This window comes from Oncorhynchus gorbuscha, linkage group LG12, assembly GCF_021184085.1.
Source record: "Oncorhynchus gorbuscha isolate QuinsamMale2020 ecotype Even-year linkage group LG12, OgorEven_v1.0, whole genome shotgun sequence".
Classification (NCBI taxonomy): domain Eukaryota; kingdom Metazoa; phylum Chordata; class Actinopteri; order Salmoniformes; family Salmonidae; genus Oncorhynchus; species Oncorhynchus gorbuscha.
This window is the reverse complement of record NC_060184.1, coordinates 25,948,823-25,975,631: the sequence shown is the minus strand read 5'-3', so window position 1 is coordinate 25,975,631 and position 26,809 is coordinate 25,948,823. Positions and strand designations below refer to the sequence as shown.

At 43.1% G+C, this 26,809-nt stretch overlaps 1 protein-coding gene across 1 annotated transcript in view; it reads left to right on the top strand.

The window, feature by feature from the left end:
* Positions 1 to 26,809, top strand: part of galnt14 (UDP-N-acetyl-alpha-D-galactosamine:polypeptide N-acetylgalactosaminyltransferase 14 (GalNAc-T14)) — a 138,472-nt gene that overhangs the window by 83,397 nt on the left and 28,266 nt on the right. The window contains exons 6-13 of the mRNA XM_046291634.1: positions 4,246 to 4,367; positions 8,268 to 8,355; positions 10,004 to 10,088; positions 18,308 to 18,411; positions 19,991 to 20,117; positions 21,848 to 21,940; positions 23,742 to 23,825; positions 25,010 to 25,154. Coding sequence (XP_046147590.1) covers positions 4,246 to 4,367; positions 8,268 to 8,355; positions 10,004 to 10,088; positions 18,308 to 18,411; positions 19,991 to 20,117; positions 21,848 to 21,940; positions 23,742 to 23,825; positions 25,010 to 25,154 — 848 coding nt within the window. The remainder of the gene's footprint in view (positions 1 to 4,245; positions 4,368 to 8,267; positions 8,356 to 10,003; positions 10,089 to 18,307; positions 18,412 to 19,990; positions 20,118 to 21,847; positions 21,941 to 23,741; positions 23,826 to 25,009; positions 25,155 to 26,809) is intronic.

Below are 26,809 nucleotides of genomic sequence, written 5' to 3'. Positions count from 1 at the left end.
AACCAGATTTGCACTCTATGAGATGGGAGTTCCATGCAATCATGGCTGTTCATTTTCTTGAATTTTGGGGTCTGTGAAGAAACCCCCTAGTGACATGTCTGGTGGGGTAATTGTGTCTGTTAGAGCTACTGTCACGGGATTCTTCTGTTGAAGGAGAGGCGTACCAAAACGCAGCGTGGTTATTGTGATACATCTTTATTAAAGATGAAAATAGAACAATATACAAAAACAAGAAACGTGAAAAACCGAAAACAGCCCTATCTGGTGTAACAAACACAAAGACAGGAACAATCACCCACAAAACCCAACACAAAACAGGCTACCTAAATATGGCTCCCAATCAGAGACAATGACTAACACCTGCCTCTGATTGAGAACCATCTCAGGTCCAAACACAGAAACAGACAAACAAGACATCCAACATAGAATGCCCACTCAGATCACACCCTGACCAAATAAAACATAGAACATACAAAGCAAACTATGGTCAGGGTGTGACAGCTACACTGAGTGTACAAAACATTAGGAACACCTGCTCTTTCTATGACATAATCTGACCAGGGGAATCCAGGTGAAAACTCTGATCCCTTATTTATGTCACTTGTTAAATCCACTTCAATCAGTATAGATGAAGGGGAGGAGACAGGTTAAATAATGATTTTTAAGCCTTGTGACAATTGAGATATGGATTGTGTATGTGTGCAATTCAGAAGGTGAATGTGCAAGACAAAAGATTTAAGATCCTTTGAACAAGGTATGGTATTAGGTGCCATGGGCACCGGTTTGAGTGTGTGAAGAACTGCCAGACTGCTGGGTCTTTCACACTCAAAAGTTTCCTGTATGTATCAAAAATGGTCCACCACCCAAAGCACATCTAATTAAGGTTGTTCTGAGGGCAAAAGGGGTGCAACTCAATATTAGGAAGGTGTTCCTGTTTTCTTTATACACTCAGTATATGTAAGTTGATTATACAGAACATTTGTCATTTTCAACATGAGTATTTCTCACAAAAACAAGAATTGATGCAGTCAATCTCTCCTCCACTTTGAGCCAAGATAAATGGACATGCATAATGTTGGCCCTCTATGAACAAAATTGCCAAAGACTCCAGACACCCAAGTCATAGATTTTTCTCTCGGCTACTGCATTGCAAGCGGTACCAGCGCGCCAAGTCTAGGACCAAAAGGTACCTGTACAGCTTCAACCCCCAAGCCATAAGACTGCCGAACAGTTAATCAAATGGCTACACAGACTATTTACATTGACCCCTCCTTTATGATTTATGTCTTTATCTTTAAGGTTTTGCACTGTCCCCCTTGCACTGGCGCTATGCACACTCACTAGACTCTACTCACACACACACACACACACACACACACACACACACACACACACACACACACACACACACACACACACACACACACACACACACACACACACACACACACACACACACACACACACACACACACACACACACACACACACACTTTTATACTTCACATAAGCTGCTGCTACTCTGTTTATTATATCCTCCTGATTGCCTAGTTACTTTAACCCCAACCCACATGTACATACTGTATAACCTGAATTACCTCAACTATATCAAACCCCTGCACATTACCTCGGCACTGGCAGTGTTGGAAAAAGTACTCAATTGTCATACTTCAGTAAAAGTAAAGATGCCTTAATAGAAAATTACTTAAGTAAAAGTGAAGTCACCCAGTAAAATATTACTTGAGTAAGTCTACAAGTGTTTGGTTTTAAATATAATTAAGTATAAAAAGTACATGTAATTGGTCAAATATACTTAAGTATCAAAAGTAAAAAATAATTTCCAATTCCTTAAAGCTGCAATATGTAGCCTTTTGGGTGACCCTACCAAATGCACATAGATATGCACGTTATATATCAGTCATTCTCATTGAAAGCAAGTCTATGAAATGGTAGATCTGTTCTATGCTCGCTATATCTATGCTCCCCATTCTTAAGTTTAGTTTTTGGTCTTTTACTGTCGGTACTTTCCACCATCTTCAAATAGCTGAAAATAAAATATTTTTGGTTATGTAAAATATATTTCACAGCGGTTTAGAGGGTACAATGATTCTCTACACCATACTTGCTTGTTTTGTCACATATTATATTATTATATTATAAACTGAAATTAGGCAAACTATTAGACTTTTAGCAACCAGGAAATGGGGAAGCCAGGGGCACACTCCAACACTCATTTACATAATTTACAAGCAAAGCATTTGTGTTTCCTGAGTTCGCCAGATCAGAGGCGGTAGGGAAGACCAGGGATGTTCTCTTGACAAGTGCGTGAATTTGACAATGTTCCTGTCCTGCTAAGCATTCAAAATGTAACGAGTACTTTTGGATGTCAGTGAAAATGTATGAAGTAAAAAGTACATTATTTTCTTTAGAAATGTAGTGAAGTTACAGTAAACATGTAAAAAATATAAATAGTAAAGTACAGATACCCCCAAAAACTATTTAAGTAGTACTTTAAAGTATTTTCACTTAAGTACTTTACACTACTTGGTACTGGTACTCCTTGTATATGGCCTCGTTATTGGAGGGGGGGGGGGGGGTGTGAAGGTTGGAGGGGTTGTGGGGATGGATGTAGGGTTGAGAAGGGTGCGGACGAGGAGGATGAGCTGAGGGGGGCGAGGTGTGGAGGGAGTTCTAGTTTTTATATATACTACAGTGTTACAGTTTAATAGAACCCATTTTGACAGGCCTCTGTCATGCTGTGATTACTCAGCAGGTTGGCCGTTGTACTGATGGATAGTCCTCCAGGCCGTTTTGCGCGTGCAGTGGTGAGGATTTTTAGAGCTCTGCAATCACAGGTCTGGCTGCCAGGTCCTGCTATGTCTTGCTATCATTTTGTTTCAGACCGTGGGACTGATAGGCTTTTTCTGGCAAGTTATAAACATGCTAGTCTCTTATGCACTCTGCAGTCAGATCTGACTTTTAACGATGGAGCACATTTTAATGGAATAGGATGATGATTTGAAATCAATAGCCTTGAAATAGCTGTTCTTGTGCACGTTGTAGTGGTGAGACAGGTGTGTGAGGCATTGTGTGTAATTAGATTCCTGCTCTGCTAATGAAAAGCAGAGACCTCTAATCTCAAGATGACAACTTCCAAGGTTCCATCTACAAAACTAAGAAATGACTCTCTGACAATACCTAATCAAGTGTAAAAATCATTACAACCACAATTAGATTGTAACAAATGGTATCGTTAGGCAGTCCTCTGTTTATTCCTGGAGCCGGAGGTTTCATTACCCAGCCTCAGTGTTCCACTACAGTGTTGATGAACCTGTGTGTGTATAGGGGCCTGGGTGTAGTTAACAGTCCCCGGGGCCTCAACTCACACTCTAAATTGTAACTGGTTTGAGGCATTTAGACTTGATTGTCTTTTTAATGCTACAAACAGCAGAAGCTGTCATGCCATGTCGTCTCTATCAAGCTTTAGTAGTAAATTCTCTAAAAACTCTCTCTCTCTCTCTCTCTCTCTCTCTCTCTCTCTCTCTCTCTCTCTCTCTCTCTCTCTCTCTCTCTCTCTCTCTCTCTCTCTCTCTCTCTCTCTCTCTCTCTCTCTCTCTCTCTCTCTCTCTCTCTCTCTCTCTCTCTCTCTCTCTCTCTCTCTCTCTCTCTCTCTCTCTCTCTCTCTCTCTCTCTCTCTCTCTCTCTCTCTCTCTCTCTCTCTCTCTCTCTCTCTCTCTCTCTCTCTCTCTCTCTCTCTCTCTCTCTCTCTCGCAGCTACACAGTCAGCCTTCAACTAGCAACTGTTGAGGGGGGAGGGTGAGCTTACCCATCCAGAAAATAAAGCGTTATTGAGGATGAAATGGGATTTTTAATTGGCTGGAGTCGCAGCGCAGTGCGAAACTTACAGAGTCCTACAATTTCATACAATGACATTCTGTCCTATGTCAGAGACTATTGATTTCGCTATTTGGCCGGAAAGAATGTCCTTCAATCATTGAGACCTCTTAACAGTGTGATGTCCCATTCAGACCATCATGTCTAAGGGCCGTAATTGCGTCATAAACAGACACAAATGGCCTTTTTAAAACCTCCCTTGTCTCCAAGCATGAGGTGGACAATAAAGGGACATTGTGTTTGGAGTATTTGAGAGTATATTTCAGCAACATCATCTAGAGATCAGATAGTATTGGTGTTATGGATGAGACTGACCTTTGACCCCTCTGTCTCTGATCTCTCTCTCTCCAGGTCTGATCCGCTCCAGGGTACGTGGGGCAGATGCAGCGAAGGCTGGGGTCCTGACCTTCCTGGACAGTCACTGTGAGGTCAACAAGGACTGGCTGCCCCCACTGCTCCGGAGGATCAAGGAGGTACAGTAACAGTACAGGCACTGACACCTCCTACATCTACTGTAACAGTACAGGCACTGACACCTCCTACATCTACAGTAACAGTACAGGCACTGACACCTCCTACATCTACAGTAACAGTACAGGCACTGACACCTCCTACATCTACAGTAACAGTACAGACACTGACACCTCCTACATCTACAGTAACAGTACAGGCACTGACACCTTCTACATCTACAGTAACAGTACAGGCACTGACACCTCCTACATCTACAGTAACAGTACAGGCACTGACACCTCCTACATCTACAGTAACAGTACAGGCACTGACACCTCCTACATCTACAGTAACAGTACAGGCACTGACACCTCCTACATCTACAGTAACAGTACAGGCACTGACACCTCCTACATCTACAGTAACAGTACAGGCACTGACACCTCCTACATCTACAGTAACAGTACAGGCACCTCCTACATCTACAGTAACAGTACAGGCACTGACACCTCCTACATCTACAGTAACAGTACAGGCACTGACACCTCCTACATCTACAGTAACAGTACAGGCACTGACACCTCCTACATCTACAGTAACAGTACAGGCACCTCCTACATCTACAGTAACAGTACAGGCACTGACACCTCCTACATCTACAGTAACAGTACAGGCACTGACACCTCCTACATCTACAGTAACAGTACAGGCACTGACACCTCCTACATCTACAGTAACAGTACAGACACTGACACCTCCTACATCTACAGTAACAGTACAGGCAATGACACCTCCTACATCTACAGTAACAGTACAGACACTGACACCTCCTACATCTACAGTAACAGTACAGGCACTGACACCTCCTACATCTACAGTAACAGTACAGGCACTGACACCTCCTACATCTACAGTAACAGTACAGGCACTGACACCTCCTACATCTACAGTAACAGTACAGGCACTGACACCTCCTACATCTACAGTAACAGTACAGACACTGACACCTCCTACATCTACAGTAACAGTACAGGCACTGACACCTCCTACATCTACAGTAACAGTACAGACACTGACACCTCCTACATCTACAGTAACAGTACAGGCACTGACACCTCCTACATCTACAGTAACAGTACAGGCACTGACACCTCCTACATCTACAGTAACAGTACAGGCACTGACACCTCCTACATCTACAGTAACAGTACAGGCACTGACACCTCCTACATCTACAGTAACAGTACAGACACTGACACCTCCTACATCTACAGTAACAGTACAGGCACTGATGTAACAGCAGATCTCCTCTTCGTCTGAAGAGGAGTAAGGATCGGACCAAGATGCAGCGTGGTAAGTGTCCATAATGTTTTTAATAAAGACAAATGAACACTCGAACAAAAACAATAAACGATAATGTGAAATCTACAAAAAAACAAAACAGTACCGTGTGGCGACAAACACTCACACGGAAACAAACACCCACAAACCAACAGTGAAACCCAGGCTACGTAAGTATGATTCTCAATCAGAGACAACTAACGACACCTGCCTCTGATTGAGAACCATACTAGGCCGAAATAGAAACCAAACATAGAAAAACAAACCTAGACTGCCCACCCAAACTGACGCCCTGACCATACTAAATAAAGACAAAACAAAGGAAATAAAGGTCCTACAGTAACAGTACTGTTCAGTACAGGCAGTGACACACACCTCCAACATCTAATCTGCACCCTCTGATACATCTCCCAGAATAGAAAGAAAATACACCCCATTCTCGTATACTCATTTGCTATTATTTTTCCTAGACAGAATAAAGCTACTTGCAAACTTCAGAGAAAATAAGTCCAACCTTAAAATGCAGGTTGATGTTTATTGTCATGAGTCTTGTCATGGAGGCAGAACTAAGCGATTTCCCCTTAGATAGACCATCTGCAAAGTCAAAGTTTTGTATATTGTAAAAATTCAGTTAGGCATTAGGGTTACTTTGTGACTGTGCCAGTTTAGTGACCACTCTACAGAACTGCCTCAAGAACAAGATTCACGACGAAAAATGAACTCTGATGCATATTTGTTCTTACAACATATTTCTATCAGGTGACTTAACTGTCCGTTTTTTTGTGAACTTCAATCAACAGAACCCCCCACCCTACTCTCGGACTCCTACACATACTCTCTCTTTTTGATACAGTATATGTCTATATCTCCAGGAATTAATGAAAAAGTCCCTCCTAGCTTGTGTGTAACTGAAACATTGTGAACTGTCTCCGGGACCACCACCACCCCGCCAGCAGCTCTCCAGCAGCTCTCCAGCAGCTCTCAGAGCTCTCCGTGTGTTGTGACTGGGGAGAAAATGGCAGTTTACCTTCTGCTGTTCCTCTGATTGCCCCTAATCTGGAAGAAGTGCCTCCCCCAACTTACACCAACAGCACTCTTCCTCACTCTTCCTCTCCCCCAGGCTAAGACAGCACCTCCCCCCCTCTCTCTCAAAAGCTCTGATGTGTTAATGCTGCTCTCTAAACATTGATAGACGTCTATGGTAACTGGCTAATACTGGGGGGCTTACATGTTATATTCAATTATATACTAACCTTCATGCATGTCTGATTTCAAAGTGCTGTCTGCATCTTAATTCCCTGGTGGGGCTGCCGATATCTAGCGTTACGTTCTCAACAACGTCCCATCATTATTTTGGATTTGGCGCTGCGAGGCATAGCATAATGTTTTGTAATATATGTACTAATACAGGAAGCTCTTGTCGACAAACAATCAATATATTAAAATAAACCGAATTGATTTTGTTCTGAGGGAGTCATCCATCACTATCCACATATATACATATCTATTTCTAAATGTATTACTTCTTGATTTATGTAAATGCAGGCACAAAGACGCATGTATAACATTCATGACACACCACGCCGCTGTAAAGGGGCATTCCTCTCAGAGCCGCATAATGTCTGAGAACAGAAGATAATTTGCAATTGAAATGGTTGAAAGGGATCGAAAACTCAGCAGTCTCATGGAAAATGGAAAACGTACCCAAGCAGTCTTGTGAAGCATGGGTGCTGGTCAAGGTAAATCACCTTGGCAGAGAGAAAATATAAGAGGGAGAGGAGGGGAATAGAGGGATGAGAGAAAGTGAATGTCTGAAGAAGAGCAGATGAGCCAATCAAATGTGAGATAATGTGGTCAGACCGCCCAGGATACTGCCTGTCACTGTGTGTGTGTGTGTGTGTGTGTGTGTGTGTGTGTGTGTGTGTGTGTGTGTGTGTGTGTGTGTGTGTGTGTGTGTGTGTGTGTGTGTGTGTGTGTGTGTGTGTGTGTGTGTGTGTGTGTGTGTGTGTGTGTGTGTGTGTGTGTGTGTGAGTTCTGACAGGTGTGTGTGTGCATGGCATGCATGGGTGTGTGAGCAGACTATTTCACTATTTCAAGACATGACTTTCACACACACCGCCTGTTAACCTCCTCTTCACTCTGTCTGATCTGATCAGACACTGATCGATGTACTTTCCTTTAGCTGGAAGAAGAAAAGACAAGAAAATGACCCCAAGCCACTATCATGTCTTTCAAGTGACCCTAACAGCAATTAATCAGCACATCCCAACAGATGTATCACATGTCCTAAAGGTGGACATTTTCCCTGGTTATTTCCTTGACCTCAGGACTACAAGGCTATGACAACTGAATGAGCACCAGAGCATTAACTGAAACGTCATCCACACTACTGGGCGACCTACTGTATGAACATAATGTATGTTTAATCAGTGCCCTGTAGCACATCAATGCCTCCCATTATTCCCATACCTTTTTCATTAACTTCAGCTTCTGAACTGTAAATAAGGAATCGTGCCATTGGCTCTTACTGTGAGTTTTGAACATGGTCTCTGACTCCCGTCTCTCTCTCGTCTCACCAGGACCCGACCTGTGTGGTGAGCCCAGTGATCGACATCATCAACATGGATACCTTCGCCTACGTAGCAGCCTCCTCTGACCTCCGTGGAGGTATGGAGCGACAGGGACTTGACCTCCCCATCCTCATCGCTATCACCACACCCATTCCCCTCTTTCTGTGTCTATCCATCTCTGAATCTGTCCAGCTCTTTGTCCAACCCTCCCTTTCTCTATCCCCCTTTTCATCGCTTATCCCTGACCCCATCCCTTCCTTCTTTCCATTTCCTCCCCCAGGCTTCTGGGTCTCCATTACCTAGATAGTAGAGGCCACACACACAAACACACACACACACACACACACACACACACACACACACACACACACACACACACACACACACACACACACACACACACACACACACACACACACACACACACACACACACACACACACACACACACACACACACACACACACACAGCCAGATGAACAGCTTCAATCAGTGTTCCCAGAGAACTGGATACGACAGCCAATGGGGATAATAGTCCAAGGCCTTCTCAGATTAGATGTTTTAATTATTGATGTAGCCATCGCTCATAACAGGAAAAAGATGTGGTGTCAATAGAGCCGTATGGATCCACTGAGAGCCAGCCCTGCCTGCCTGCAGACTGCTGCGCCAGCACTCCTGGGTCTGCTCCAAATCAGACCCTCTCTCTCTCTCCCCTGCACACACACACACACACACACTATCACGGCTCAGGATAAGACCCAGATGCAGACACAGGAGGCGGTTAGTTTGATTCTAAGATAATTTATTATAACACAGGGGGCAGGCAAAGGGCAGGTCGAGGGCAGGCAGAAGTTGGTAAACCAGGTCAGAGTGGAGCAGGTACAGGATGGCAGGCAGGCTCAGGGTCAGGGCAGGCAGAAAGGTCAGAATCGGGAAGACTAGAAACAAAAACTTGAGAACTAAAGGAAACGGGAAACACGCTGGTACGACCTGACAATACAAGATGAACTGGCAACAGACAAATGGAAAACGCAGGTATAAATACACAGGGGATAATGGGGGAAAAATGTGAGACACTTGGTGGGGGTGGAGACAAGCACAAGATAGGTGAAACAGATCAGGGTGTGACACACACACATACTGAGACACGTACACAGACACACTAAGACGTGCACATGGACACACATGTTCACGTGCACAAACAGACACACACCCACGTACTTTATTAATAGAACAAATATTCATTGGCTCTCTCATGCATATATTTGAAGACATCAAGGGCACTGCGTCTGTCTCAGGACAGGATGGAAAGGGCTATTTAAAAGCTCTTGTGTAAAGCCTGATAAAGGTCATTCCCAAGGTTCAGCCCAGATCAGCTATTAGCCAATGGGCTGGGGCCCATAATTAGTCATTAGAGTAATTAAATAGGAGATGGTTGCAGGACTGGTGGTTGTAATTATTGACAGTGTTCTGCCAGAGATTAATAAAGCGTGTGATGAAGGAAGAGGCTGCTGCAGCGTTTTTATAATCAACCCCGCCTTTATAGTTCATAGTCCACCCTCCTTCTCACCCCCTTCCTCCCATCATCCTTTTGTTGTTAGTCGTTTGGTCCCCTTCTCTCTGACCTGCAATGCTCTCCTCCTGATCCTCCCCTCCCCTGACTTACCCTCTCTCTCCCGCTCTTTCTCTCCCTCACCCTCCCACATTCCCAGTTCATGTTGTGATAATCTCTCTCTCTGCTGCAGGCTTCGACTGGAGTCTACATTTCAAGTGGGAGCAGTTGTCTGCTGAGCAGAAAGCCAGGAGAGCTGACCCCACCGAACCCATTAAGTAAGTGAAGGGAGGCATGAAGACGGATATTACGGGACGGTCTGGCCTGGCTGCAGAAGAGAAGAGAGTAGAGGGACAGAGGGATAGAGGAGGGGAGTAGGGGTTGCCTGCCTGACAGCTCATCCCTCCATTCCTAAGTCCAGTGGCTGGCAGCATGCAGCCATGTTTTTTTCTTTTTCATCTGATGGAGCAGAGCGGAGGAACAGTGGAATGAAGTCTCTCCCTGTGGCCTTTCACTGCACTGTGATCTGAACAGTCAATCAGGGAGGAGAGAGGGAGAGGCGCACTAGGCAGCAGCAGCTGGAAGAGGCAGTTAAACCAGTGATCTCTGCAGAGATAGCAGCAGCACAGCTAATGAGGATGCAGCCCAGAGAAGATCAGAGAGGGGACCGGACCACAGCCAGTTAAAGCACCTTTGCATTATTTTAGCCAAAAATAGTTGATCATCTTTAAACCTCCTGGCCCCGGATGGCTCTGAATCCAGGGCAGGTCATTTTAATGCTCGGCTAGAATGATTGATTGATCTCTCTCACACATCTCTCTCCCCTTTCAGTCTCTCTGTTCATTTCCGGTAATAATTATTCTCCAGGTACAGAGATAAACAACTTTTATTTTCAAAACACTAGCACACATTTCTATGAAAGAACATATTTTCTAAGAAAATACTTGATACTGTTGTCAAAATTAAGGCAGGGTAGTAACATTATGAGTTGGAATGATGGTAATTTGTTTAGCTAGCCAGCTACATGTCTAAACAAAAGACTCCAATATGCAAGTGCCCATTTCACTGTACCATTTACACCTTCTGTATCCTGTGAACGTGACAAATAAACTTTGATTTTACATAGTGTGTGTTTAGCAGAGACGGTAATGTGGAGAACAACATGACCTGCACCAAAGTCAAATTAGGATATAACGTTAGGCCAACGAGTGTCTCAGTTCTAAAATTCTCTGGTAGAATGCCCTGCTTTTATTTCGTCACATTCACAACCGTAAGCTATTTTCTGTAATTAGCTCGCCATTAACTCGTAGGTCATCTTTCTGTTTCTGTAATAATGAATACAAATTAGCCCCAATTTAAAACATTGCCGGCTAACTTAACAAGCTGGTTTGCTAGATTGATATATACTAAATTAATTTGTAAACGGATGGGTTTATTGGTGTTAAAATACACCAGTTATGCTATTTTGGACCACCAGGCCGCTGTCTGTTTATACTTTTACAAAATTACAACAAGTTTGATGTCAGACGACAATAGAATGTTTATGATGTCACTGCGACAACTGTATATAGACGTAGACGTCGATAGACGTAGTATAAACCAGTATTTAGTCAGTATTTAGTCTTGAAATCATTGGTTGTTAAGTATATTACCGTACTCACTATGTTCAGCCTCAGATGTGAACCCTTAATGAGATGGGTGGAGCTAAAGCTTAAGAGGGTGTGAACGATGCTGAGTGAGTGTGGACAAGAAGAGCTCTCCAGTAGGTGTACCAAACATTCAAGGGCCATTTTCTCAAAAGTGAGCTTACAAGTTTATCAACTTTCAAAGCAGAAGTACTTTCCCGTTGTTCCTCCAATGTAGTGTTTCTAGCTCTGATTCTCTACTTTTATCCAATGTTTAAAAAAATAGCTACATATGACCAAATCGAGCCGGTCGGTCACACATGTGTTTCCGTCATGAATATTCACTGTGCTGTGCGGGGATTGAGAGCCTTGGCTCCTGCCAGAGAGCGCTGGTGAGAGTGTCAGAGATGCTGGGCTGTGGGCTGCCATCTTCCCTCCACTTGAGAAATGAGTAAGATGGTGAGCCTCTCCACTTGCGTCCATCAGTCCTGCTCAGGGCAATCTGTCTCTGATCTTCCCTCCTCTTCTCTTTCTGTTTTCTTTTCTTTCCTCCCCTCGTCTAAGTTCCCTCTTCATACTTCTTTACTCAGCTCTCTGTCTGTACTTCCATCTTTCATTCCTCTCTTATTTTGATGAATGTATTCATACTATTTCATCCTTCCACAAGATATAGTCCCGACACAAATCTATGGTTACTAGAGACTCGACCCAGTCGTTCGTTCTAAATGTTGCATTGCCATACTGGCTGGCAACGTTCTTATCCCTTGCTTACTAGCTAGCCATCTACGGCTAACTTACAGTCACATCAAAGTGCAGCCAGAATAACACCAAAGTAGCTGCATTTGCTTTTGTTTTCTAGTGACATTTATTTGGATACATCCATAACAATGAGCCAATGAGGCGCGATTTTGCCTGACATAGAAAATGTGCTCTCTCGTCAGGATACTTGTTCAGAGGAGCTAGCCAACAACACAGCTACAGTAACACAATCACTTCAAACTGAAGCTAGAAAGACTGCAAATTAGCTGTGTTCCATTTGACCTTTTTTCAATTGACATTTCTTTGTATATATCAATAAAAATGATGCCAGCTGATTCATGATTTCAACTGGCTGAGAAAAGCTGCCTGCCAGTCTGTCTCGTCCCGACTCCCGACATGTTCATTACTATGGGACAGCAGGAGATCGAATTTGAATATTGAAACAATGTTGCAAATGTTAGAGAGACAGACGGTAAGGTTTATTCAAATATCCGTTGTTGAAAACAAATGTCTAGATGATTTTTCTTATAGCGGAGATCAAGTTCATAAGTTGCCTGCCTGGGCTGATTAGACAGTGAATTGCACAGTCAGATGGAACAGAGTAAATGGGCATTTTAACGTCATAGATTTAGCCTGTGGTAACTTGTGGAATAGACACCGGCTGGATTGTGGTTTTAACCAATCAGCATTCAGGATTAGACCCACCCATTGTATAATACCCTACATCCCTCTGTGCCCACCCCAACACCCAGCCCCTGGGTGGTGTTAGAATAATAAGGCCCTCTAATAGCCCAGGCACAGACCCAGGCCTGGTGGGAAGCCAATCCCACATCACACAGCCTGGCAGCATGGGCCAAGTGCCCAGACTGGTGCAGTGTCACATGGAGTCTGCTCCTCACACTGGTAGAGATAGACACACAGATAGAGACGTGTGGTTTTGGGCACACGCACACACACACTTTTTAGCAGAGACCTACCAGGAGTGGTGGGACTGAAACTGAGAGGGTGTTGGAAGAGGCGGTGAGCTAAAGAGGCACAGATGGTTGGATCATGGGGTTCGTGTGTGTGTGTGTGTGTGTGTGTGTGTGTGTGTGTGTGTGTGTGTGTGTGTGCGTGCGTGCGTGCGTGCGTGCGTGCGTGCGTGCGTGCACAGTGTTAGAGAGAAGGTCAATGGAGACAGATTATGCTTTGCCAATCCCTCTTTTTCATTGCATCCATCCAATAATACACATCACTTAAAGAGCACTGTTAACAAGACTCCGTAGGGCATGTTGAGTCACAAATGTGTCATTATCCCCCCATCTTCCATCTCTTACTAGCCTGTTGCTCTCCTGTCGCTACCGGCACATCATCACCCAGTCATTCAATCCCATCATCATCATCTGTTTGTCATAGGCATGTCATTTTCTGTCATTTCTTCTCTCCAGTGGGAGGGGGTGTCTATTTATGGACAGTGTCTGAAAAAAAAGTGGGATCTGAAAATGGGAAGCAGCAGCAGTAGTTAATGGCAGACACCAATAACTAGGGAGGACTTGGTGATGCATGTACCTCAGGGTTTTACAGCATTGTCAAATTAGGTTTTCCTCTTGTAATACTTCCTTCAGGTCTGGCATGTACTGTACTTATGTTGCAGCAGGGGAAATATACAACAAATGATGTCTCTTTCTGGAAAATAGAGAAGCATCAATTTCTCTATTTTATTGTGTTTCTAGGCTGAATTTTCTCAGGTAGCCTAGGGGTTAGAGCGACGGGCCTGTAACCAAAAGGTTGTTAGATCGAATCCCTGAGCTGACAAGGTAAAAATATGTCATTCTGCCCCTGAACAAGGCAGTTAACCCACTGTTCCTAGGCTGTCATTGTAAATAAGAATTTGTTCTTAACTGACTTGCCTAGTTGAATAAAGGTTAAATAAAATAATAGCTCTCCCAAGGCCTCCTCATACACTATTTCTAACTTTATATATAGATAGCTGAATCAATAAATCATGAATCTTTATGTTTTCTACCAGAAATAGTAATGTCCTGATGCAAGACTTTAAATGAAGGAGGAAAACATGCAGCCTAAAGCTGTTTTCAGGGTGCAGCCAAGGTTCTCGCTGTCGAGAGTTGTCATTTTGTCAGATGTCAATGTATCTATTTTGATGCTAACTTTTTAAGACGTAGCCTCGAGTGCACTCTGGAGACATTATAATTGACCAGAGGAGGTAGTATTGTCTCAAGAATATTGGTCAAACTACACTGAACAAAAATATGAACGCAGCATGTAAAGTGTTGGTCCCATGTTTCATGAGCTGAAATAATAGATCCCAGAATTGTTTCATACGCACAACGTATAATTTCTCGTACATTTTGTGCACAAATTTGTTTACATTCCTGTTAGTGAGCATTTCTCCTTTGTCAAGATAATTCATCCACCTGACAGGTGTGGCATATCAACAGGCTGATTAAACAGCATGATCATTACAGTACATATGTTTTGTATATGGGGACATCAAAACAGATGTCTCAAGTTTTGAGGGAGCGGGCAATTGACATGCTGACTGCAGAAATGTCCACCGGAACTATTGCCAGAGAATGTAATAATAATTTATCTACCATAAGCCACCTCCACCTTCATTTGAGAGAATTTGGCAGTACGTCCAACCGGCCTCACAACTGCAGACCATGTGTAACCACGCCAGCCCAGGACCTCCACATCTGGCTACTTCACCTGCGGCATTGTCTGAGACCAGGGGTTTGCACAACCAAAGAATTTCTGCACAAACTGTCAGAAACCTTCTCAGGGAAGCTCATCTGCGTGCTCGTCATCCTCGCCAGGGTCTTGACCTGACTGCAGTTTGGCGTCTTAACTGACTTCAGACTTCAGTGCGCAAATGCTCACTTTCAATGGCCACTTGCACTCTGGAGAAGAGTACTCCACACGGATTAATCCCAGTTTCAATTGTAATGGGCAGATGGCAGACAGTGTGTATGGTGTCGTGTGAGTGAGCAGTTTGCTGATGTCAATGTTGTAAACAGAGTGCCCCATGGTGGCGGTGGGGTTATGGTATGGGCAGGCATAAGCCACGGACAATGAACACAATTGCATTTAATCAATGGCAATTTGAATGCACAGAGATACCGTGACAAGATCCTGAGGCCCATTGCCGTGCCCTTCATCCGCCGGCATTATATTGTGTTTCAGCATGATAATGCACGGCCCCATATCAAAAAGGATCTGTACACAACTCCTGGAAGCTGAAAATGCCACCCATTGAGCATGTCTGGGATGCTCTGGATTAGAGGTCGACTGATTAATTGGAATGGCCGATTAATTAGGGCCGATTTCAAGTTTTCATAACAATCGGAAATCCGTATTTTTGGGCACCGATTTGCCAATTTTTATTTTTTAAGTGTACCTTTATTTAACTAGGCAAGTCAGTTAAGAACACATTCTTATTTTCAATGACGGCCTTGGAACGGTGGGTTAACTGCCTTGTTCAGGGGCAGAACGACATGTTTTCACCTTGTCAGCTTGGGGGAATCAATCTTGAAACCTTACAGTTAACTAGTCCAATGCAATAACTACCTGCCTCTCTCTCGTTGCACTCCACAAGGAGACTGCCTGTTACGCAAATGCAGCAAGCCAAGATAAATTGATAGCTAGCATTAAACTTATCTTATAAAAAACAATCAATCAATCATAATCACTAGTTAACTACACATGGTTGATGATATTACTAGATATTATCTAGCGTGTCCTGTGTTGCATATAATCTGACTGAGCATACAAGCATACAAGTATCTAAGTATCTGACTGAGCGGTGGTAGGCAGAAGCAGGCACGTAAACATTCATTCAAACAGCACTTTCGTGCGTTTTGCCAGCAGCTCTTCGTTGTAAGTTAAGCATTGCACTGTTTATGACTACAAGCCTATCAACTCGCGAGATGAGGCTGGTGTAACCGAAGTGAAATGGCTAGCTAGTTAGCGCGCGGTAATAGCGTTTCAAACGTCACTCGCTCTGAGCCTTCGAGTAGTTGTTCCCCTTGCTCAGCATGGATAACGCTGATTCAATGGTGGCTGTTGTCGTTGTGTTGCTGGTTCGAGCCAGGGAGGAGCGAGGAGATGGACGGAAGCTATACTGTTACACTGGCAATACTAAAGTGCCTATAAGAACATCCAATAGTCAAAGGTTAATGAAATACAACTGGTATAGAGGGAAATAGTCTTATAATTCCTATAATAACTACAACCTAAAACTTCTTACCTGGGAATATTGAAGACTCATGTTAGAAGGAAATACCAGCTTTCATATGTTCTCATATTCTGAGCAAGGAACTTAAACGTTAACTTTCTTACATTGCACATATTGCACTTTTACTTTCTTCTCCAACACTTTGTTTTTGCATTATTTAAACCAAATTGAACATGTTTCATTATTTACTTGAGGCTAAATTGATTTTATTGATGTATTATATTAAGTTAAAATAAGTGTTCATTCAGTATTGTTGTAATTGTCATTATTACAAATAAATAAATAAAAATTGGCCGATTAATCGGTATTGGCTTTTTTGGTCCTCCAATAATCGATATCGGCGTTGAAAAATCATAATCGGTCGACCTCTACTCTGGATTGACATGTATGACAGCGTGTTCCAGTTCCTGCCAGTATCCAGCAACTTCGCACAGCCATTGAAGAGGAGAGGGACAACATTCCATAGGCCACAATCAGCAGCCTGATCAACTCTACTGTAACGGTTTTCTAGGTGTGGTGAAGGAGAGTCGGACCAAAACGCAGCGTGTAGATTGCGATCCATGTTTAATGAACAAAAAACGTAACACAAATCTAAAATACAAACACTACAAAACAAAGAACGTAACGAAAACCGAAACAGCCTATACTAGTGAAAACTAACACAGCCAGGAACAAGGACACTAAGGACAATCACCCACGACAAACTCAAAGAATATGGCTGCCTAAATATGGTTCCCAATCAGAGACAACGATAAACACCTGCCTCTGATTGAGAACCACTCCAGACAGCCATAGACTTTGCTAGATCACCCCACTAGCTACAATCCCAATATATACACACCAAAACCCCAAGACAAAACACACCACAATACAAAAACCCCATGCCACACCCTGGCCTGACCCAATACATAAAGATAAACACAGAATACTTCGACCAGGGCGTGACATCTACGCTGCATGAGTCAAATGGTGGTCATACCAGACACAGACTGGTTTTCTGATCCACTCCCCTACTTTTGTTAAGGCATCTGTGACCAACAGATATTCCCAGTCATGTGAAATCCATAGGGCCTAATTTATTTATTTCAATGGATTTATTTCCTATGAACTGTAACTTTGAAATTGTTGCATGTTGCGTTTCTATTTTTGTTCAGTGTAAATTACTCGGGTTCTTCAGACAGAGACAGGGAATGAGAAACCGCTGTGAGAAAATGAATGTGGAGAATATGTTGTTGACGCCAGAGAGCATCACAGCGTGTCTATTCTAGAGACAAGACGATGCTCCTCGTCTTTCAAAATGAAAGAATCAAAAATCTTTTAAAATGGCTTGCCTTGAAGTCAGCAACATAAGAGCTCTCTCTCTCTCTACCCCTCTCTCTCCCTCCCCTTTCTCTCTCAGATCCCTCTCTCTCTGCATTGTCTGGTCGTGTGCTGTGAGTCTATTGTGTTAGATAGGCCCCAGTTGGCACACCGTGGAGGGCCTGGGTGCAGCTTCCGCCTGATAATGAGAAGGTATCCGCTTAAACTCTGCTTGTCAGCCAGTCCAGGCCGGGTTTGTCGCCGGCTGGCTCCTGTATCACTCAATCAATTGAGATTTTACTCAGCGGGTCACACACACTCACTGAGACTCGCCGGGCCGGGCCAGCATCATTATTCACATCAGCAAGACTCAACTGTGTGGAGACGGATTTAGATAGGTTGGAGTCTTCTACCAGCGACTTGGATTTATAATGTGTTCTTAGTATCGCCAAAAACATCACCAAACTACCTCATGTCTGACTGACATTTTGGTGGGAGAAGTCATCATATCCTATTTGGTCAATATTTCATAAAATAATATCCTCTGAATACTCTCTCTCTCTCGCCTTCTCTTTCTCAGGACTCCCATCATTGCCGGAGGGCTGTTTGTGATTGACAAGTCGTGGTTCAACCACCTGGGGAAGTATGACACAGCCATGGACATCTGGGGCGGGGAGAACTTTGGTGAGTGAGTCAGCTGACTGGGCTGGAGCTGGGGGGATTAGGCTGCCTGAGAGCACCCGAGTGGCAGCAGCGTGTCAGTCTGTCAGCACTTATAGCCTGCCTCTATAGCTGACACCAGTCCTTCTGTCTGCTCAAGGGCGTTGCCGTCATGAGAACTTTCCTTGCTAAAGTGGGACAGTTGATGTATTGTGTTGGAAGTTTTTGAGGGATACTCTGTGGGTTTGTAATGGTTATTTTACCACAGTCCCAAATCCCCAAAATGATCATTTTTCAAATCAATCAAATCCACTCCATATGTTGGACTTGTAACACTTACTGTTTAGTTGACTATAAAGTGTCAATGGTCAAGAAGACACACATATTAAGCAGAATTTCTAGCACCACTGTCAAATAAGCTAGAGAGAGTGTAAACATTTCAGCTATTCCAGTCATAGCCAGAACCCTGGAGCAATAGGTAGCATTCGTAGTTCTCTTCCCTGCTTCATGTTTGCTCCTGTCAGGTACATCTGCAGGCGAGTTGTGCACAGCAGTCCGAGCTAACCGTGGTAGTGGTGGGGATGATTCGTAGTGTGTTCCAGATTCTAAAAAGGCCAGGAGGCTGACGAGGCTGTACTCTCCCATGTATCTCTGGCAGAAGGATGCTGGGGTTCATATATTAGACAGACAGGTTCCACTGTCTGTACTGCTGCTGAGGCTTCAGATCATTAGAGAACAAAGCAGAGACAGGGGTACAGTAAGACTTGAATAGGATGCTCTCTCTCTCACACTTTCTCTTTATCTCTCTCCCCAGTCTTTTTTATTTTCTCTCTCTCTCATATCTCTTTTATTTTTCTCTTTTGCACTTTCTCTCCTAGATGGAAAATATTCCCTACGCTGCTCCCTTTGACACTTTGAAATGCAGAAAAAACTCATAGGCTTGTTGGGGAAGTGTTGAAGATGTTACTCTGAAAGAGAAAAACACAGCATATACTATGATAATGAGGCTATGAAACTTCAACTTTGTTGGGTTTGAAAGACAGGTGTGTAGCAACAGCCGGATGTCTTTAGGCTAGTATATTAGTCTGGGCTAAATTAGACCAGGCAATGAAAGGACTTCATTTACATTATTGTGGCTTCTTTAAGTGAGCATTGGACATGGCAGATTTAAAAATGAGATATGAGGGGGCAAGCATGTTATCTAATAATTCAAGGCATACAGATGCTGATGCTGATAAAGATGACGAGTAATGTGTGTGGATTGTATTGGGATGAGAAATAGTATAACGTCTTAACAGGAGTATAGCTTAATTTGGTTTCACTTGTAGATGATCAAGACATTGTATGTGAAACTTTGTGTGTTAGAATTGAACCTCTCCTGTAACCATTCTCCATCTTACAGTATATGAGCGCTCTCTCCTTAAGACTCTGTTGTCCCACTGTGCCTCCTCTCACCCATAACTCATACAGTCTACAAGCACTGAACATACAACACACAATACAGTAAATCCATGGGACAATGATAACTAATGGTAGCTGTGTTTTGTGTGTTGTGTTGTGTGGGGTGTGTGTTGTGTTGTGTTGTGTGTGTGAAACCCTATAGAGATCTCGTTCCGAGTGTGGATGTGTGGAGGGAGCCTAGAGATTATCCCCTGCAGCAGGGTTGGCCACGTCTTCCGCAAGAAACACCCCTACATCTTCCCTGAGGGCAACGCCAACACCTACATCAAGTAAGACTTGACTCCATTTGTACTGTATCCTATCTCACAGCCTGCTCCAAAATACAAAGGCACCCAACACCTACATCAAGTAAGACCTATATCTTACTGTATCTATCCGTATGCTCCAAGATAAAAAAGGCAGCCTACAACAACCAAAATAAGTGCTGCACTGTACCACTCGATATGTACTGTGTGAGTTGTTGAGCTGTAGGCCGGTATTCGTGCAATGCAACCCAATAGTGGGATAGGATTTGCAGCGAACGTGGCAAATACAAATTGAAGACTTTCTGTAGTTTTCTCTAAAGCTTTGCCAAACATTGTCTTTTGAATGCATTATGCTAAGCTCTATTCTCTTCTGTACATCAGAGTAGTTTGGCTCTCTTTCCATATTGGGGATTAGAATCATGTTCTTGCTGTGTTTGGCAGGGCTTTAGTTAGTTGATCGTACGAGTGCACCCAATTTCTGTTATTCTTTCTGAAAAGTTTTGTCTACATATGTCATTCTTTATCAAATGTTCAACTTTGGCATGAATCAGAAATGCTGCCCTTGGTTAACAATGCAATTATCGACAGAATCAGTTTTCTTCATTTGTTTTTCTCATTTGCATTTAGCCTTCAGGAAAGTCACGGCATGGACTGAATATGTAAAGTGAACAACGCACTATTTGATTTGATTACAGAGCCGTTTTCAGAAAATGTGTTGTGCAAAAATCACCCTTGACTTGGCTGCCTCTCCTTTGACTGACTGGCAGTGTGTGTTCACTGTTCATTCACTGATGAGCTTTCCCTCTTTACCCTCAACACAAAACACATTAGGCCCCCCCAATGAATAATTAATGAATCCTGTCAACAAAATTTGTATGTGTAGCATAGTTCAGCCAAGTTAATGAATAATTACTCCAAGTATGATGTTTGATTTCATGTCCTGAAAAGAAAGCCAGGCTTCTAATGGCAGCTGGTGGCTCAGCATGCTCTCTGATAATTATATGTAATTTATTCACCTGCACTCTCCGTGCTCCGCTCTCTGCACAATATCACTGTAATTTGTGTTACAAGCTGCTACTCCCTTTTCTGTCCCAAAATCTTCTGCTGCTGCTCAGAAGCCAGGCTGTGTCGCAGTAGTGTTGAGTATGCTTCCGTCTGAGACCGTGTAAGGTGGAAAGGAGCGATGTGAGTTCTGAAAGTAGGCTGTCTTATTCTTGCCTGTGAGGGTCAAGTGGATAGCATAGGATAGGGGTGTAGACTAGCTTAATGAGCTGAACAGGACAGTGTGGAACGCTAGAGATGCACTGAAATGTACGTGTAAATGTGTCTTCACCCCAAATCCAAAGTTTGCCAGAGGCTTTCAAATGTCAAAAGAGGTGTATGAACGTCTAAATCAAGACACATACATATCTATCGGGAGGAGGGCCACAGTACGCAGCAGCAGTGTCAGCGGAATCACATTAGTAGAATGTTTAAAAGTGTGAGCTAGACATGCATAGAATGCATAGAATAGGATATGTACATTTGACTCTCAGAACACGTATTGTTTCTTTGCTTTCTTCCAGCAATGAGATGATTCATTTTCTTGGAATGTGTTTGAGACCAGTATGTGAGGGCAGGCTTGGCTTATGGTTATTTTGGTCACATACGTGCTAGGTGTTTTCACACTATCAGTCTGGCCCACCCTGAGATGAAGTGTTTTAATGTGAAACGCCTACCAACTCCTACTGTGTGCTGTACTGGCTGTGTTGCAGGAACACCAGACGGACGGCGGAGGTGTGGATGGATGAGTTCAAGCTCTTCTACTACTCTGCTCGCCCTGCAGCACGGGGCAAGTCCTACGGAGAGTGCGTGAACCACCACCATACATTTCTACACCATGTATTTTTACTGATATACTGAGCCGTAAAAAGTATTTGCCCCTTTCTAATTTTCTCTACTTTTGCATATTTTTTATACTGAACGTTATCAGATCTTCAACCAAAATATAATATTAGATAAACCTGAGTGAACAAATAACACAACAATGACCAATACCTATTTCATTGATTTCATAAACAAAGTTATTCCCCCTGTGTAAAAAAATGAATTGCCCCCTTACACTCAATAACTGGTTGCGCCAACTTAAGCTGAAATGACTCCAACCAAACACTTCCTGTAGTTGTTGATCAGTCTCTCACATCACTGTGGAGGAATTTTGGCCCACTCTTCCATGCAGAGCTGCCATAACATTTGTGGGTTTTCAAGCAAGAACTGCTCGTTTCAAGTCCTGCCACAACATCTCAATTGGGATTAGGCCTGGACTTTGACTAGGCCATTCCAAAACTTCAAATTTGTTGCTTTATAGCCATTTTCATGTAGACTTGATTGTGTGTTTTGGATCATTGTTTTACTGCATGACCCAGCAGCACTTCAGCTTCAGCTCACAGATGGATGGCCTGTCAATCTACTGTAGAATTCTCTGATACAAAGCAGAATTCATGGTTCCTTCTATTAAGGCAAGTTATCCAGGTCCCGAGGCAGCAAAGCATCCCCAAACCATCATACCATGCTTGACCGTTGGTATAAGGTTCTTACTGGGGAATGCAGTGTTTGGTTTTCACCAGACATAATGGGACCCATGTCATCCAAAAAGCACCTGAAAGCACCTGGATGGACAGAATGTTCTATGGACAGATGACTCAAAAGTATATCTTTTTGGACGACATGGCCTAGTCTTAATCCCAATTGAGGTGTTATGGCAGGACTTGAAACGAGCAGTTCATGCTTGAAAACCTACAAATGTCGCTGAGCTAAAGCAGTTCTGCATGGAAGAGTGGGACAGAAATTCCTCCACAGCGATGTGAGAGACTGATCAACAACTACAGGAAGCGTTTGGTTGCAGTCATTGAAGCTAAAAGTGGCACAACCAGTTATTAAGTGTGAGGGGGCAATTCCTTTTTCACACAGGGGGTGTTGCTTAACTTTTTCAATTAAATAAATAAAATAATTTGTAAACTTAGGTTCCCGTTATCTAATATTAGGTTTTGGTTGAAGATCTGATTCAACATTCAGTATCAAAAATATGCACAAATAGAGAAAAGCAAAGGCTGAAAAAGAGACAGATTAGAGAATACAAACCCTTATTGCACCTAGAATAGCATGAATAACCTGGATAGACGATTCAGTTCAAACCATATTCTTTAGGTTATTTAAAAGTGTTTTTCTTCTCCCTGCATTACATATTGCACCAATGGATTCCACATGGTTCACCATAAGGTGTGTGTGTGTGCCTCCCTGTGTGTGTGCCTCCCTGTGTGTGTGTGCCTCCCTGTGTGTGTGTGTCTCCCTGTGTGTGTGTGCCTCCCTGTGTGTGAGTGTGCCTCCCTGTGTGTGAGTGTGCCTATGTGTGTGTGTGTGTGTGTGTGTGTGTGTGTGTGTGTGTGTGTGTGTGTGTGTGTGTGTGTGTGTGTGTGTGTGTGTGTGTGTGTGTGTGTGTGTGTGTGTGTGTGTGTGTGTGTGTGTGTGTGTGTGTGTGTGTGTGTGTGTGTGCCTCCCTGTGTGTGAGTGTGTAGCACTGTCTTTTCTGTGATAAGAGCAGGACTGCATTATAAAAAAAGGTTCCTCTCTCTAACATTCATTTCCCTTTCTTTCTTTCTCTCTTATCAGCATTCATAGCAGGGAAGAGCTCCGCAAGAGTCTCAAGTGCAAATCCTTCAAGTGGTATCTGGACAAGGTCTACCCAGAGCTCAAGTGAGTGTGTGTGGCCGGCTAATCACACACATCCCATTATGCTTAATTCAGAATAGATTCATGATGATTTTTTTTATTACTCAGGCTTCTCTTCTTTTGCCCCCTGATTGGTCCGAGGCCCAGGCTTGCAGCTCAATCTGACTGATACAACAACAGCCAGGCGTGATGGAGTTTAGGTTAATCCCATGGACTGAAACTAACAATGTGGACTCAGGGGAGACAGGAGAGGGCATGGTCTGACCTTTAGATGACTTGGATCGACTGTTAATTGCATACTAAGAAGAAACGACTTTAAAAAGATAGTTGAAGAACAGGTGAATTGACACAAGTTGAGAAATAGCTAATATTCAGTGCAAGTGACAAATAAAATTTGATTTGAAAAAGTTTATAGGGTGGGGACATGTCTCGTGAGAGAGAGTATACACAGATTATGGTGAAGCCATACGAGAGCAATATACAGAGAGAAGTACTGTCATAGGCTATTCCAAGTTGCTTGCAGGATATGAGGGATATGAGTGATGTTACCTATGGGGGGCTGTGTGTGTGTGTGATGGATTCACTACTGCTGGTTCCAGGTTTCCGTTTGCTGACTAAGTGAATGAACTGGGCTGTAAAGCCTCCACAGACCCACACTGGCAGCAGATCCCATTACTTACCTCTCTCTCTCACTCACTCTCACATACACACTCTCATGCACACACACACACACACACACACACACACACACACACACACACACACACACACACACACACACACACACACACACACACACACACACACACACACACACACACACACACACACACACACACACACACACACACACACAGCCCCCCACCCAGAGAAGTGGGTTCTTCCTACCTCTGATGAATGGCCATGTGATGAGCTATTTCTTTTTGTACATTTGAAAATTGATTGTAATTCCGTTCAGACGTTGTTTGAGGAAGCATTTATGCCAGGCCACGGAACATGACACTCTAAATAGCCTCAACGTTAATCTCTACAATAAATCATTATTCATTTGCATGTATAAATGCCACCATGAATCTATCCCACGCGTGAGTATCAAAACATAACAGTCAGAGATGATACATCTACCTCGTATCCAGACTTGTCTGCATTGGTGAATGTACAAGAAAGCAAGAAAATATATGTGAAAAGTGTACGTTGTGTATTTTCAGAGTGCCAGATGATTCGGACTCTAAGTCAGGGGTGATTCGTCAAAGACAGAATTGTCTGGAGTCCCGTAGGGTGGAGGGACAGAACCTCTCCTCTCTCACACTAGCACCCTGCATCGGAACAAAAGCTGTGCCAGCACTCAACCAGGTACGGCCTAAACAACATTCAGACGGCCTACACTCAATCTCCAACAGGGAGACCTATGCCCCGCGCAAGAGTCTACACTCATAAACAGAGCTACAGGCCAATGCAGCTCTCTCTCTCTCTCTCTCTGCTCATTCTCACTGCTGTGACAGGCTATCATAGCACCTCTCCCTAAACTTATTTTATTATACACCTGCATTGCTTGCTGTTTGGGGTTAGGCTGGGTTTCTGTACAGCACTTTGTGACAATTAACTGACGTACTGTACTGTAAGTTAGATTGATTGATTTGATTGACTTACCTCTCTCTCTCTCTCACACACACACACACACACACACACACACACACACACACACACACACACACACACACACACACACACACACACACACACACACACACACACACTGTGCTAAAAGTACACTCAAAATGTTTTATTGATCATAAAAATCATTACAGTTTTTCTCAATTGCTAAAACACTAAAACCCATTGGCTGAACAAAGTTCTCAGTTGCCTGGACTCATTTAGCTAATTATGCAGTATTTTGTCAATACCTTAAACCATTTCACATGGTAAAACACTATTTGCAGATCTCACTTAGACTTTTCAGCAAAACTCTAAACACATTCTCATTCTCAAAACACATTCTTCACTCTAATGCACATGTCATCATACTGGTAAACACAAGTAGCAACAATCAAATACAAATAGAGAAGACATGTCATTGATTGAACACAACCACTCAAAATTGATTTAACCTGTTTCAAATGATGCGACACAACCAATATAAGCCAGTTCAGAGAGCAAACAGGTTGTTGAAGGTGGAAAGGAGAAAGTCTGAGATCAAAATACTTAACACAACTCACAAAACCACACCCCCAAACTGCAAAATACCTCATATATCCTACAAAATGAAGCACTGCAACCAAAACTAAATATAGCATTATCAAAATCAAACGTTTGCATGAAATGGCACACACTTCATTCATATTAAAGTTAAAATAAAAATTACCAGATTTTTGTCTAACCAACTACACACTGTTGGGCACAATGAAAAGCACTCTCATCTTTAGTATACTTTGCAATAATACTAAAATAGTTCAAATTGTTGAAAATTCTTCAGATGCACAGAAATATTTGCAGATACACACACATGCTGTTAAAAAATGTATTTCTTTATTTTTCACCAAACAAGTCAGTGCAACATATGCACATGTTATATTTACATTGGACTAAACAAAAATATGCTCACAAAAAAACAGTAAACTGAAAAAGAAAATTGCTGAAAAAATATAGAGAAAAAAAGATGCAAGAAAAATAATTAGGCAGCATCTTGCCGCACAGCTGGGTCTGGCCACAACGCCTCGTCCACATCACAGGCAATATCTTCCCTTGCCAGACATCGAGGGAAGAAGCGCCTTGAGTGCCTTATCCATCCCTGAATCGCGCCCACATCAATCCTATCACATGCCTCTTCCATAGCCTGCACAAAGGGCTGCCGGTCATATACCTTCCACCGCCATGCCGAAAATAACTCTTCTATGGGGTTCAGAAATGGTGAGTATGGTGGGAGGTATTGCACAAGAAATGGTGGGTGGTCAGCAAACCAGTTTTGGACTGGGGCTGCACGATGAGAGCTCACGTTGTCCCATACTACA